At 36.6% G+C, this 16351-nt stretch overlaps 1 protein-coding gene across 1 annotated transcript in view; it reads left to right on the top strand.

The window, feature by feature from the left end:
• LOC306879477 (protein TANC1-like) overlaps positions 1-16351 on the top strand; it is a gene marked incomplete at its 5' end in the record, with an annotated part of 64997 nt that overhangs the window by 17250 nt on the left and 31396 nt on the right. The window contains 2 exons of the mRNA XM_079432457.1: positions 12032-12153; positions 14937-15147. Coding sequence (XP_079288583.1) covers positions 12032-12153; positions 14937-15147 — 333 coding nt within the window. The remainder of the gene's footprint in view (positions 1-12031; positions 12154-14936; positions 15148-16351) is intronic.

Here is a 16351-nt window from a genome sequence, read left to right as displayed (position 1 = left end):
CGCATTCCTCCTCCCCTTTTTTTACTTGGTATACTTCTGTCTTCTAGCGCCAATCTTTTCTCCTACTTGCAATTAATTTTCTCTGTAGAATGCTGACCTGTGCTTGTATGTGTTGGTGCGCTCAGAGAATTACTCAATCTGTCATTTTTGGTGATATGATGCTGAGGAAGCCAGTTAGGATGGCAGATTTCAGCTCTGCATTGTAAAATTTAATTGGAAAATGTGTGAAATCTGGAGGGTTACAAGTGGGCACGCAAAGAAAAAGTCACAAAATGCTTGTTAGATTTTTTTCTTAAAAGGCTGTGTTTATATAATCAGAAATGTAACGGTAATATTGTTAAATATTATTACATTTTAAACTGTTTTTTATTTTAATATATTTTACAATGTAACTTATTCCTGTGATGGCAAAGCTGAATTTTCAGCAGTCATTACTCCTGTCTTCAGTGTCACATGATCCTTTATTCCAGGATGCTGATTTGAGGCTCAAGAAGCATTTTTTATCATCAATGTTGAAAGCAGTCGTGCTGCTTAATGTTTTTCTGGAAACCATGAGACTTTTTTTCAGGATTCTTTGATGTATAGCACTTCAGGAGAATTTGAAATACATTTTTTTTTTTTTTTTGTATCACCATAACTTTTTACTGTTACTTTTTGAGTCCTTTCTGAATAAAAGAATTCATTTGAATGGCAGTTTACATAACTTTTTTAATCCAAAAAAAGTTGATTTCCTGGTGAACAGGAAAAAATCCCAGATTCTGTGTAGTCTCAAACGTTTGCAAATATTGCCATTTAGACAGCAGTTGTTTTCACATTTAAACGCATGCAGAATTACACAGATGACACATTAACAAATGTCCCCTAATTAAAAGTCATTTGTTATTTTTGGACCCTCTCCCTAGACACCTCTGTTCTATTTCAGGCAATCATTATGGTTGCTTTGGCCTTCCATTAATTTCATACATCTAGAATATTGGTGCATCTACAAAATATTAATTATGAAGCAGTCACACCTCCACCCGTTTGATGATCTCTAATGCAAATCGTGAGAATGCACCAGATGCGGTGGCCCACACGGGATGAACCTGATGTAGATGCAAATGAATGATCTCCATACCTGTGTGTACTACAAACTGAGCTCAAAATGGACTCTGGGTCACACAGCTTTTCTTTACAGATCAAAGAATCGAGAATCATGGGAGAATGAGTAAATCGGACTTTAGAAATACACCCACCGCTTGCCTCCAAAACAAATGTCTATGAAGTGCATTAGAGTCTGACTATTCCTGTGTAAAAGGCAATTATCATCTCTCTGTGCTCACTTACTGTTTCCAGCAAGGACAAAAAAAAAAAACTTTGAAGTCATTGCAGCTGCCAGCACATCCACCTATGATTGGGCAAAGTGCTGTGTAGATTTAATGATTTCATCCTGTGATGTAATTACATCTAGTGGATTGGATTGGAGTGTTTCTCACAAATGCTGGGCATTTTCTCCTGATCTCTGTTCTTACTCTGTAAATAGAGGGCGAGTGCACGGTTACTTGGGTTGATTTGAAATTGGCATTAGTCCACTTCCTTTGTAAACTCTTAGGCCAGAAACATGCTCTACGCAAGTAATGCAGATGCAAATGTTGGACATACATTGCAAGTGCACATTTCCGTTGTCCATACTTAACATGCATGCTTGCATTACTGTGACAACCGATGATTTTTCCATTGGCTTTTGGATTATTGCAGAAAATAAGCGCTGTTGTCAACAAAGTCTGGCATTTAACTAAAAACCCATTAAAAAAAAAAATTAAAACCCTGACTGCAGGACAATGGAACTGGAAGCGCTAATATGTCACCTCTGCTGCATTCAATATGTATTGCATCATGAATTGTGTTATGATACATTTTGGTTTATTTTTGGCATGTTTTTTTTCTTTATTAGGCTAGGACAGTATGTAGACAGGAAGCGAAGTGGGAGACAGAGAGGGGGCAGGGGATCGGGGACAGGATGCCTGAAGTGCAATGGCGCTATATGTCGGCACGCTGCCCACGAGGCTATTGGCACCTTCATTAACATGTTATGTGCATTAAGAGATGTTCACACTAGCTGTGTTTGCATGGAACCCACAGTAATTAAAGATGCACAATATTGATACCATATAGGTTATATATTAGTTTTTCTTTAAGTATTGTTTCCATATATCAGCCAATGTTGGGTTTTTAATTATGCAAAGTCATTTCCATATTTTTTTCACATGTTGATTATCTTATTGGGGCCTAATGGATAGAGAGTTGGACTTGTAAACCGAAGGTCGTGGGTTCGAGTCTCAGGTACTGCAGGGATTGTAGGTGGGGGAGTGAATAACCAACACTCTCTCCACCCTCAATACCACGACTGACGTGAGACCCTTGAGCAAGGCACCGGACCCCCAACTGCTCCCCAGGAACCGCAGCATTGGCTGCTCACTGCTCCGGGTGTGTGTTCACTACTGTGTGTACACTTGGATGGGTTAAATGCAGAGCACAAATTCTGAGTATGGGCCACCATACTTGGCCACACACTACTTCCCTTTTCCTTTCCCTTAGCATTATACCACATTAAGTCACAAAGTCAATCTTTGAAAATGTAAATAATTTAATAACACTGATAAATGTAATATTTATCAAATATATTTATAAAAATATATAATTTATGCTGTGCATTGTCATACCTTAATTTATTTGTAACATTTACAGCAATTCAAATTTGTTTTTGTTTTTTTTAAATATATAGTATGTAATTTATATTATAAAAATTGATTTTTTTTTTCTTCATAAATTAGTGTAGGTGTAGAATTCAGAATATTGACCATGACATACAAATATTTATTGGCTAATGGTCAGAATTTGATCCATTATTATTTAAAATTTAATTCAGGTGGTGTAAACCTTTGAAAATCTTGTTACATAGGATGATATTAGTTTATTAGTTTCCTATTCCTAGTTGCCTAAGAAATTACTATTTTAAAAGAATGAAAGGTAACACAAGGTTGACAGGCAGAGACCAGTGACAAGTGCAATGCTATTTATAGTTTGCTATAATATAGACCCGTCAGCATCCACATTTTGAACAAGAGATGAAGCAGTACTCAAATTTACTCAGTCTTAGCCTTAGACACGTCCTAAAACGCACAGCCCATAGTGTGGACTAATGCGGAGCTCTCGAATATTAGAGTTGCAGCGTTTCGTTTGAGCTGACAAATCTCTATGGCAACATGTCTGCTCTCTTTGAGCCATGACCAGCGTTTTCCACTGATCTCTTCCGAGCATAATCTCCATGATTCAATTCTAATGAGCACTAATGATTTACCCAGCACAGATCTCTCATCACAGGCCGATAATACCGCACCGCATCCCGCCGTTTACGCCATACCGCTGCCCGTTGCTTTCCCGATCCGTGCTTTCTCCCCTGTTACACGTGTTTCAGTCATTAGCTGCAAAAATAAACCTTGGATCGACAGAGCTGTAATTTAGATGTCATTTTACAGGAAAAACTTTGACTCGTTTGACGGAAAAAAATCACCAGACTTGGCCAGGTTGACTTATGCCAGTTGTTATGACCGTCTGAAATAGATACTTGGCCAAAGCAAATGTAATAACGTTTAATGGGTCCTTCTTTTAATGAAAAGTGTGCACTGGCTCAAACAATGGCTAGCATGGAGGTGTACATGCTTTTATATAAATATATAAAATTAACAAATAAGATTAATGTCACTAATGATTTATTGAATGAATCACTTGTTTTTTGCTACTTCGTATCACGACATCACACATTCTGGCATGCACATGCTGTAATTAATAAATTAAATGTAACATTTACAACAAAAAGTTGTTGTAAGGGTTCGTGGGTGCAGTTGCTGTCAGTGTTTGTAGGAAAATGTTTAATTTTAAGTTTTCAAGGGTGGCACTGGGATAACATCAAAGTTAGAGCAACAAGATATAGCCTGTTATTACCCATGTGTGGGATTGCTTTCAAAAACCCATAATCAAAGTTTGATGACAGTTTTATTAATAAGTGCTATTGCCGGAGATAAAAAGGCTACTCATTGTCTAAACTGATCTGAAAGGATCTTAAATTTGTGTGGCATATAAACATTTATTTTTGACAAATAACTATTATGACTAAGCAGGCACTGGCTGCTATAGAGACTGCGAGGACAGAGTGAATGTTCGTCACATGTTCAGTTAATTTTAGCATTATAGTTAGTACATAGCTGCTGATGTTTATCAGGAAGGGTACCAGTGTTCAATTTTAAGGTGTAAATGTTTTTCTGATCCTCTCATTTTGTCTCTTACCATTTGTTAGTTAAGTGGTTTGTCTTATTCATCATCATATTAGTAAGACGTGCATTTGTGTCTAAGTTAATTTAGGCGGCCTCAGCACTAAAGATCACTCTGGAAGAGTTTGTCCCTCTGGTATTTATGATCAAATTCAGCACATCTCAGTTCTTAAGCCCTTAATCTTTTGATTATTGCTTTGGTTTGTTCCGATGCAACAAGGGTCATTAAAGCTACAGCTAATTATATTTGGTGGCCAGTGAAACATGTCATGCAATTTAGAAACATTGTAGAGGCACAGGATTGTGTTGTAAAGCATCTTAGTTGAGTGCATCTTAGTTTTTCTTTTACTTTTAACTTTTTTTTTTTGTTTGGTTTTATTTGTTTTTATTTTATTTATATAAATACTTTTTTTTTTTTTTTTTTTTTTACTTTATTATTTTTGGTATTTATTTTTATTTAGTATTTGTTTATAATTTATTTTAATTATTTAGTTTGTTTATTAATCTTTTTTTTTTTATTCATGTTTTTGATTGTATTCATAAACTGACTTAAAATATGATTGTTTGATTTTTGAATTTTTGTTAGATATGTCAGTATAAAACGACTATTACAGTACAGATTATAACAAATTTTCGAAAAACATTCACGGTAAATTCTCCAGTGTTAAATCAACACTGCTCGGTGTGGGAACCAGTTCCCATATATACACCGAACGGTGTTGATTTAACACCAGGAAATTTACTGTGTTGCTTTCTAAAGCAAATTCATAAAATGTCACCCTTCCATTTGAACATATAGAAGGTGCTATGAAAACTAAGGTTAATAGTCAGCTTAGTTATTACTGAATTGTGTATTTACTAATGCTGGACCCCTCAGAGCTGTCTGTGGAACTCCAGACCTCCACCCTGTCTGTCTCTCTCTCTCTCTCTCTGAGTGACACACGCTCTCCTCTCCATGGCTACTGTATTTTCTTTCACACTCTCTTTCTCTCTCTCTCTCTCTCTCTCTCTCGCTCTCTTGCTCTGTCCCCATCGTCCTCTTCTCCACCTCCCCCTCTTTTTTCACACTCCTCCATACATAGTTACATACCTCTCCCTCTCTCATATCTCTCACTGTCTGTCCTTTTGAGGATCTTTCTCTGTTTGTCTCTCACATACATGCACATGCTCCCAATGAAAATTGTGATAAAGCAAATAGCTTTAGAGTACACAAACTCACACTTTTATTTCATGAACTGTATGTGGGAAAACAAGGCCATCTGATGAAAAGGGACTGAGTGGAGATGTGTGGACAGGGGGAGGGGAATGGTGTTCCCGAGCTTTTTAGCATGCAAATAGATTTTAGTCTCTAGAAAATGAAAACGACGGGCCGAATGAGACAAGTGAGATTGTTTGATTCAGTCTGAGAGACAGGAATTTGGAATTCGGAGGAATTGTTTGATTTACCCCAGTATCTGATTCATTACCTGGTTCTCAAACCAAAAATATCCAGGGGTCCAATGTGACTGGAAAAATATATTTTAATGCTAACATTTTTATTTTAAATAAAATATACTTAAAAAATAGTGCTACAAGAGAATTTAGGCATAACATTGTTAAAATGCACAGTATGAAAGATGGATAATTATACCTTTTCAAATCTGGTACTGAAAAAACACATAAATCCTTATAATGCACTCTTTAAAATAAAGGTTTTAAAAGGAGGTTGTCGCAGAAGAATCGTTTTTGTATTCACAAATAACTTTTTTGCAAATAGGTCTTAAAAATTTAAATTGTCAATTTTGTCCAAGATTGTTCATGGAATCATAGAGGTCAAGATTTATTTTTAAGAAACATTTCTTTACTATGGGTGGGACCTCTAGGTTGCTGGTTAGAATATACTTGAAAATCTAAAGAAAAGGGTTATACACCATACATTTTAATAAGGCAGTTGTACATTTTTCTAAGAAATGTCCTTGACTTATATTTGTAATCCTTGAATTATATTTTTGAATTAAAAACATCCCAAATTGGCTGATTGTGCTCCGTTTCATGAAGGTAAGCTTTAAGACTGCACTGGATCTGACAAGATTTCCGGGGGTGCCATGAGCAGTTTTAAGGGGGGGTATTCAAGACAGAATTGGTATTTACAGGACTTAAATGGGTCCTGTAAATCAAGAACTATAATTTGTTGTAATGCTTTGAACTATTTGCAAGTAATTATTTATTTTCAAATGTCCACACATTCACTCTTAATCATATGCCTAATATGGCAAAAACAGTTAATTGATTTTCTCGTTACTATTACAAATGACATGAATCACGCAAATTATATTTTACATTAAAAATGGCTAAATTGGACTAAGTCAAATAGTTTGTGTTACTGAGTTGAAGACATTTCTATTGTAAAACAGCTGTCAGATGTTTAGCGCTCTCTCATATCTTACCTTGCACTCTTTCACTTTTATAATCAAAGCATCACACTGGAATTCATGCCCGCTGCCTTTGATTTAATTGGTCATCATTTTGAGATCGTCGAATACTGCTAGACTACTACAAAGCAGTCCAGCCTAAATTTTGTAAACTTTTTTTTTTTTTCTTTGTTATCCTAATAACGTATTGGGCCTCATTTATCAATCTAACGTAGAAACGAGCGCACAAATCAACTTACGGCAGAGCTCGTGTGATTTATTCGTATGCCGCCAATCCCATCGTACGAAAGATCGTACGTTGATAAATGTGGTGGCAGAAAACAATCGTCGTTTGAATATCACGCCCCTAAAAACACCCCGGTTTAGAAGCTTCGCCCCTAGATTTTTTACGACACTGAGAAACTAAACCTGGCCAAAAAGAGGAAGTAATCTCATGAAGGAGAAATTGATCTTGCTCGAAAAACACCCTTTAACCTTATAATTGCAAACAATGGCATTAATTTATATGTATATTAAATACCAGTAAATATAACAAAGCATTTATAAACATTATAAACACTATATAGATTTAGTATAATATATCTATATAGTATTATATACTATATAGATTATGTGTGTGTGTGTGTATGTGTATATGTATGTATATATATATATATATATATATATATATATATATATATCGTAATCAGAATATTCTGTTTATAAGGCATCCAATTTGTAAGGGAAACTTTCAACCTCTTCATTGCTATTTTTTTAAATTCTGGTCGCACTTTATTTTAAGGTCCAGTTCTCAATATTAACTATGACTTTTGCCTTAATAAACTCCTAATTACTGCTTATTAATAGTTAGTAAAGTAGTTGTTAAGTTTAGATATTGGGTAGGATTAAGGATGTAGAATATGGTCATGTAGAATGTGTACTTTATAAGTACTAATAAACAGCCAAGATGCTGGTAATATGCATGCTAATAAGCAATTAGTTAATAGTGAGAATTGGTCCCTATACTAAAGTGTTACCAACATTATTTATTTATTTTTATTTTAATACATTATTAATAGTGTAAACGTGTTTGTGTATGCAAGATAAAAACAGAAAACCATTTAAACATAATTCCATAATTTGGGGGCCCCCCTTGCAGGTCGCAAGGGGGGCCCCCAAATTATGGAATTTTCCAGGTCGGTGGGCCCTTATTGCCCATAAACACTGCACCCCACATAACGGTACCCCTGAGGATTTCCATGTGCTTTTGACAGATGGGAGAAGTTTAAAAATCAAATTCATATCAGATTAAAAATATTTAATATCAATGTTTGCTTGAACTGCAAAATCAACACATTCAGTTACACTGTAATCCTTTATAAATGTTAGTACTGTTTTAAATGTGTGTTCTTAGTGTAAGGTCCTTCCACAGATTTGCAAAATGCAATTCAACACATTGTGGATGCTCTTGCATGACTTATATACAGGATTACTGATATTAATCAGCATATATGGTATATGTTGCTTGCAGTTTTTAAATGCAGTCCAATATTATGATCTCGGTTTAATCAGTGCTGAAATCATAAAGAGAGGATATTTGGTGGACTTGGTGGTACTTGGATGTTCTGATTTTAACAAACATGGTACTTGGCCTGAAATGTTTGAGAGACATTGAATTACTTTATAAACTGTGCAGTTGTTTTAATGAGTAACATCTGATGCTATAATTGGTGCTGCTGCTTGTCTTTCTATGGCATCAAATTCATTACATATTTCAGTTTGCTGTACATCACACATTTAGAGTTTAGATTTACGCAGCTCATTCAAACAATTTGGCAAGAGTTCTGAAGTGATTTTCACACACACACACGCATGCGCGCGCATGCACAAGTGTTACTAGACTTCTAGACTTCTGGCCTGCCAAAATGAGAAGGCACCAATACACTACTGCTTGAGTGCTCTACAAAAACAAGCCATGTCTAACTCTGTGTGTTTGCGTGTGGAGGAAATTGTTCGGTGTATGTAGTCTTCATAAGCAAAAGGGGAGTGAAATGTGTGAACTCATTGGGAGGTCTATGTCCTTTGGCAAACATAGATCAACTGGAGACCAGCTGAGGGGAGCTGGCTGCAGACTTGTGGACCACCGTAAACATGCTTGGAAACAATTCACCCTCATTTCACTGTCCTAATGTCTGTACTGTATGTGAAGAAAAGCTGAATAAATAGTTTAATAAGGGAATGTTTATCTAGATTAACATGCTTTTATATGCCTTTGAATAAGGACAAGTGTGCAAATGGTGCATTTCATTGCATGTTAATAAATGTTTAATGAACAATGTATTAAATATAGATTCTGCCTTTGGGTTGTCTGTAAAATCTGCCATCAGTCGAAAGCAAAAACAACACTACCTGACCAGCAGAGTCAATCGATCGTGAAGTGATTTGTGTAAAGCTGGATTGATGGCAGGAGATGTTAACAAGGGAGGGAGGGAGCAGGACAGGGTGTTGCTGACGGAGTGCAGTATGCTAATATACTCTGGCCTGTTGCCCTGTCACCCCCTCAGGGATGCTACACGCGACTGCCCTGCTCATTTACATATCGTAATTGTGTAAATATAACACATTTGTTTGCATGCTTTTGTGTCTTGGTATCAGTTGGCTGATTTGTATAAAGTAGAGTTTTGTAGCATTTAGTTTATGTGCCTGTTAGTATTATTGTTGTGTGATTATTCTTATTTTTGTCAAATTCTTACATTTTAATCAATAAATTCAATTTGAATAAAGTTATAGGCTATTACCAATCAAATAAAATCAGTATCCACAAAATCTATTTTTGCACCTCGGAGGGGGCTCAGACTGCATTTAAAGCGGTATTTAGATGTATTTACACTGCTGTTGCATCGATGCAAAGAGATTGTTTTAAAAAAATAATATTTTGAATACTGAAATTATTTTTAAAACTGAATGTATCTAGTGAGTCAATTAGTTATTTATTAAACTCATTATTTAATTAATTCAGGAACGTCTTATAGACCTTTGAAATATCCTACCATAACTTCTTGTTTCAATAGACATATGTCAACAAAAAAAGAAAACTGATCTAGTTAGTGATTCTTGCTAAGGCAACCATCACTACTGTAGCTTGTATTGACTTGCAAAACCCTTACCTCGAAGTATTGAACGTTGGCAACTTATTGGACATAAATTGCGCTACAGACATGAATTACCTCAGATGGTGTTGCATGTGGTGGAGAGTGGTGCAATTACACTTACTCTAAGAGATCAGATTTTCACCTATAGTGGACAACAAAATGGTTGAAGAAAATGACAAAGAGAACAGCATATGAATAAGAGTTAAAAGTGGGTTCTTTGCAGTTGCTAGGTGGTTACAAGAAACCTGGTTTCACAGACAAGGCTTAAGACTATATTCCCAGACTAAAGTGTAAGTCTGAGCTGTTTTAACTGAAATAAACTTGCACTGACTGATCTTAAAATATATCAGTGCCTTTTTGTTTTGTCGCAAGATGCACACCAGGAATGTTTTTTTTCTAAGGCATGTTAATAAAAATTCCTGAAATTTCCTAATTGAACAATGACCTAATCCTGGTTTAGTCTAAGCCCTGTCTGTGAAACCGGGCCTTAAAGTCTGCTAAGTTGGAACAATTCATTTTGTAGGCAATGCACTTTAATTGTGCGGAAGTCCCACGAAAGATATACTGAAGTGTATTTGAATATGCTAAAAGGGAACTATTGAAGGTATACTTTAGTACACTTAAATTGTCTTGTGTTTAAAGACCGATATTATTCAAAGATCATACAATCTTCATCAGTAGTGACATTAAAATACATTTTAGGCTTAATATTAAGACATGTGCATTGTGCCCAAGTAGTACTACAAATAAAGTTTAATTATCATTTTTATATCAGCAAGTCTCAAGCAATATGTCAGTAAATGTTAGTAGATTTGAACTAATGCATTTTATTTATTTATTTATTTATGTATTTTTATTTATTTTTTTAAACAAGGTTTGGTTCACATATGCTTTTAAAGGAAAGGACGTGATGTGTGGCCAAGTATGGTGACCCATACTCGGAATTTGTGCTCTGCATTTAACCCATCCAAGTGCGCACACAGCAGTGAGTAGTGAACAAAAACACACACACACACACCGTGAACAGTGGGCAGCCATTTATGTTGCGGCGCCTGGGGAGCAGTTGGGGGGGTTCGGTGCCTTGCTCAAGGGTCTCACTTCAGTCATGATATTGAGGGTGGAGAGAGCGCTGGACATTCACTCCCGATACCTACAATCCCTGCCGGACCTGAGATTCGAACCCGCAACCTTTGGGTTACAAGTCAGACTCTCTATCCATTAGGTTTATAATGTTAATGGTTAATATTTTCCCCCACCTTTTTATTCTTTAGAATGACATGCACTGATGAATCATGTGCAGAGATTTATTAAACCAGTCATTTTGATTTCTTGATGTCTTTTATTGTTTAGCCAATTGGTCTCTTTTCCAAATCTAACTGATTTTCAACACAACTCAACGGACATCTATGAATTAAATCCCTAAAATGTCAGTATCCAATGTTAAATTAATGTAGAATGAATGTTTATTTTTATATCTGGCAATGTAGAATTGTGGTATGGTGTTGGTGCACGTGAAAAGGGAGAGAGTGAATGAATGTGTGTGTGTGTCTAGTCAGTTGTACTAGCCCAGTGATTGCAGTGAGCACGATCTCTGCTCATTCACATTCACACCCTGTCCTCTCTGTCTCTCTCACACACACACACAAACACAGCCTCTGAATGGATGGAAACTTGGTTGTCATAATAACCGCATCTCAAACCTAGGCTTTTTGAAGCTGTGCGGAGCACTGTAAAGACTGTGTGTTGTACTACAGAGCGAGAGATACAGGGCAACAGAAAGGAGGGGGAGAGAGGGAGGAATTGAGACTGAAAGAGAGAGAACAGTTGCGAGAGAGAGAGAGAGAGAGAGGGAGGGAGGGACGCAGATTGCGAGAGAGCATAGGAGACTGTGAAAGGCAGCGAGAGGAGAGGAAAGGAGAGCACAGGAAGTGCCACACCAGTCCTTTGGATCTTGGTGAGTTGGGACAGATTTGCCATACGTCCTGGAGGAATAGCGTTGAATATGTCATTAGACTGAATGTAGGGTTTGAATATAAATGTGGTAGATGTATTGTCAATGTGAATGTATCCTTTGTGTGTTTGAGTACCTGTAGGCATGTTGCTTTTGGGTGTGGGCTTTTTGTGTGCATCCTCTAACCTTTATGTGTGTGTGTGTGTGTGTGTGTGTGTGTGTGTGCAGAGCTGCTCTCGCCGGCTGAGTCTGGCTCCTCCCCAGCTGTCCAGGAGCTCATGACACGGTTGGGCTTCCTGCTGGGAGACGCCATCCCCACCTCATCACAAACTAACATGGAGGAGAAACAGGTAAGCATGAACCCTACAGGTCTAAACACCCAAACTCCGACAGATATGCAATCTGATACATAAACAACCTGCCTGCTGCATCATGTCACTGCTGATTGTAAGATTAGGACGATAACAACCTTAGAAACAGGAAGAATTTTATTTTCAGTCAAGTTACACCCAATCAGCCTTAGATACCAGAGGTCATTTATCAGAGAGATCGATTACACTGCTGGAGCTGTTCTGCCCTCAGAATCACACTTCCACTACAGACACACTACTGGAGGAGCTTGGTTTTAGATTCCACTATAAAAAAGGTTGTTCGCACTCTTCCCTGCTGGCAAGACTGGCTTTTAATAAATCTTTGCAGTAGAAGCACAGTTTTTTATATATATATATATATATATATATATATATATATATATATATATATATATATATATATATATATATATATATATATATATATATATATATATATATATATATATATATATATATATATATATATATATATATATATATATATATATATATATATATAATATATAAATTGTTGCGACATGACTAGAGAAAACAGGCTGTCAAAAAGGTAGGTAAACTTCAACACCCATAACGCACTACTACAAAAATGTGGAATTACACTGTAATTTTCACAAAAGCTGTCAAAAGTCCACTGCATGACATGTTTTGCTTTAGTTGACAAGCATTTGAGTACAGGTGACATGGAAAAAGAGTTCACGTTGACATTGTAAGTGATTCTCAGATAAAAGAAGCTTTATTTAAAATTATTTAAATTTTATTCATTTATGTATTTATTTACTTGTGTGTGGCGACTTAGATTTTTGCTTTGTTGTGTCAGTGTATGGCTGTAATATACTAGTTCCTGATTACTAAACTCTGGCTTTGATTTTCATTCAGTGTCTTTTTCTATTTGTTTCTGATGTTCAAAGATATTTGCATTGGTTTGTCCACATCATAAAATAGTTCCCATATAAATGCCTCAAAACCTCTGTATGATGTATCTAAGTCGCTCTTAAGAGGCTTACGTAGCGTTTTTATGGATTGCTGCCCACAAAGCTACTAGTTGCTGAATTCATCCACATATATGCTTCATCTGTCGTGTATTATCACAAATGAGAAGCTGCTTTCTGATTGGCCAGTTTCTGACTTTCCCTTCTGGCTTTTCAAATGCAACGCATTAAGTATGAATGCTGGTTTCTGCTTGTTTTCTGCCTTGTACGTGCACAGCCGCTTTATAAGGGTAGAAACTATCTTGATGTGGTGAAGCACCCTGGAGATGTTGCTGCCGGTGAGTAATGCAGTTTCTCCGCAGGAAAACGAATGATGCGGGTGGAGCAACAGTGTCCCTCTTATGCACGCTCATCTAGCGCTATTGCAGCACTGAGGAAATTATTGAACAGGTGCATGAAGCTCTACCTGAAAGCTTGAGCTCTGCTTTACCCTGATGTGTGTTTGTGTGTGTGTGTGTGGAGAGATGAGAGCGGCTGGCAGGCAACAGTTCTCTGGGGACCAGGGCAGTGATACACTGGTACACTGATTCCCCTCACACACACACACACACACGCACACACGCACGCACACACACCATCACTCTCCCTGACCTATATAGAGTGCGTAGAGAGGTAAGAGGAGAGGACAGGACAGAGTAGTATCTAGGATTTGATGTACTCTGTACAATATTATAATAAAAGTCAAGCAGAATTCTTAAGTGTTGGTTTATGCTCTGTAAGCACTTCTTTCAGATTATGCAGCAGGTAGTTTACCCATAATTTCTCACACCAACATTATGCTAGTTCTTTGGGCTAATCTGCATTCAGCTCTTTTAAAGAATTAGTTTTCAACTGGGGCCAGCCCGCAGTAAACTTCCAAGGGCCAATGGATGATGTCAAAGTATTTAAATTAATACATTAATAAAAAGTTTACCTCTATAACTGAATTACAGTGCTAAAACAAAAGCATTAGGTGTAATAGCTAAGGCTTTTATTGAAGAACATGGAGTTCTTGAAACGTCTGGCGTCACAAACTTAATCGTGGTTTATTATTTAATATATAAATACTACTAGTTTGCAGCTTTGTCATAATTAGAGCGGAAATACCAAAAATATCTTGGCTTATATTGGCTTTGAATATTGTGTTGGGGAATGAGGGGGCTTTGGGTCAGAAAGGTTGAGAACTACTGTTAAAGTCAACATGAAACTGTTTGCACCCTATTTTATTTCTGTAATGTGGTGTATTTGGGAAGAAAATGTAGAATTGGACTTAATTGTTTCCATCTTGACTTGATTCAGTTTGGGAAGGTTGTCATCACAGATGGATTTTTTACAATAAGACCAGCATTAAGAAACATTTAGGTCTCAACCTTTAATCCAACAGTTGTTTTTGTTCTTTCCTTTTCATCTTTACTTGTTGGCTTGTTTTATTAGATTTTCAGATTCTTATTCTTAAAGTATTGCCGGTGTAAACACTGGTAAAATGCGGATGTACATTTGTCTGTGTGTTGGTTACTGTCGCCATTGCAGGGTTGAATCTGGTTCTAAAAACATCTTATTGGTTGCTTATATTGGAACAAAAGCAGACTGGAGGGCTTGGAGTATTTTTGGCCTTGCCCTTGTATGGACATAAGAGCGGAGTTTAACAGTTTCCATCTATCACTTTATCTCCTCGCTGCCTTTTTGCTTTTCCTCCTCTGTCTCTTTTTTTCCCTTCATGCAATGTTTATTTATTTATTGCTTATTTTGCTTCATTCCTCTCTCTCTCTCTCTCTCTCTCTCACTCTGTAGTGTATAGTGTCCAGTCAAGGCGTGAGTCCCTGCTCCACTCTGACCAGCAGTACGGCGTCTCCCAGCGCTGAGAGCCCCTGTTCCACTTTACCTGAGACCTCATCCAACAGCAGGGCTCCTGTCATCTGCTCCAGCACCTGCTCCACTGCCATCTCCACCATCATCACCACACCCAGCTCCACCCTGGAGAGCAAGGACAGCGGGATCATAGGTAACATCAACCTCCTTGCAAAGTCCTCCATCTCAAAGTCCACTTTTATTGGCTACCATTTTTCCATGATATTAAAACAATTGCTTACAGCACATAGGCTCCATACAGACTTTTTTTCGATAATTTCAGAGTTAAGGCTCTTTCACATTGAACACAAAACAAAAGGAGAAACAACTCACTGATGAATGGTCTATTCAAGCCAAGCGTGAAAGCATATCTGTCGAGCTCAATTAAAAGCTGGTCCGCCATCCAGCTGTCAGAAGCACAAGAGAAAATGTTCAGTACATTGTCTCATTTTTCATTTTTATTGCTGAAATTACAGAAATGACATTTAACTAAATTCAAGTCATTTGTGTTTTTTGTTTGGTAGAATTTTACCATTGAATTTCAGCAGGAAGAATGCTGGTATAAAAGGGAAGATAAAGTCCATGAAGCGTTGTTGTATTTTTTTGTCTTTGACAGAACTGTTTTGTTTAATAAAAAGGTATTTGTTTCAAAAGTGTGCTTGCTTATGGAATATTTTTTTTACAAACAGCTCGCTAATCATGCCTAATGATTTATTCAAAAGGTTTGTGAGCTCCAAACATTTTATTTAGAGTAGTTTTCAGGTTTTTTGATTGCAAAGACAGCAGTACACTTCAATCTCCAGTGTCTGTTTTAAACCTGGTGATTAAAGGGATGCTAAACCAAATTCTTTCATCATTTACTCATCCTTATGCCATCCCAGATATATATGACTTTATAAACACAAACAAACTTTTTTTTTGTTTTGTTTTTTTTTTTAAGTTGACACTTCAAAAACCACACAAAGTGAACATGACCGTAATCCATACAACCCTAACTGATTATTTTTCTATAAAATCTTTGTTTGTTCATTGAACGAAATAGTGTATATATCTGGAATGACATGAGCGTTAATAAATGGTAAGAGAATTTAAAATTTTGCGTGGAGTTTCCCTTAGCTAGCAAAACAACTTTGAATGCATTAACGTTACCAAATGCTTTTATATGTATAGTTGCAGCAACTCCATAACCTCAAATCTTATTGTTTGGTATGTTTTCATTGCCAATTGCCAACAAGTACAGTAAATGTTCATCTCCAGTCTAAATGACTTCATAAAACTGCTGATTCATGATTGGTTTGTTTACATTCTTAAAAATAAAGTACATTCTTCAGATGTTAAAGGTTCTTTATGGAACCATT

The sequence above is a fragment of the Barbus barbus genome (genome assembly GCF_936440315.1).
Source record: "Barbus barbus genome assembly, chromosome: 13".
NCBI classification, from domain to species: domain Eukaryota; kingdom Metazoa; phylum Chordata; class Actinopteri; order Cypriniformes; family Cyprinidae; genus Barbus; species Barbus barbus.
The sequence above is the reverse complement of the archived record's forward strand: the minus strand, read 5'-3'. Positions and strand labels throughout refer to the sequence as shown.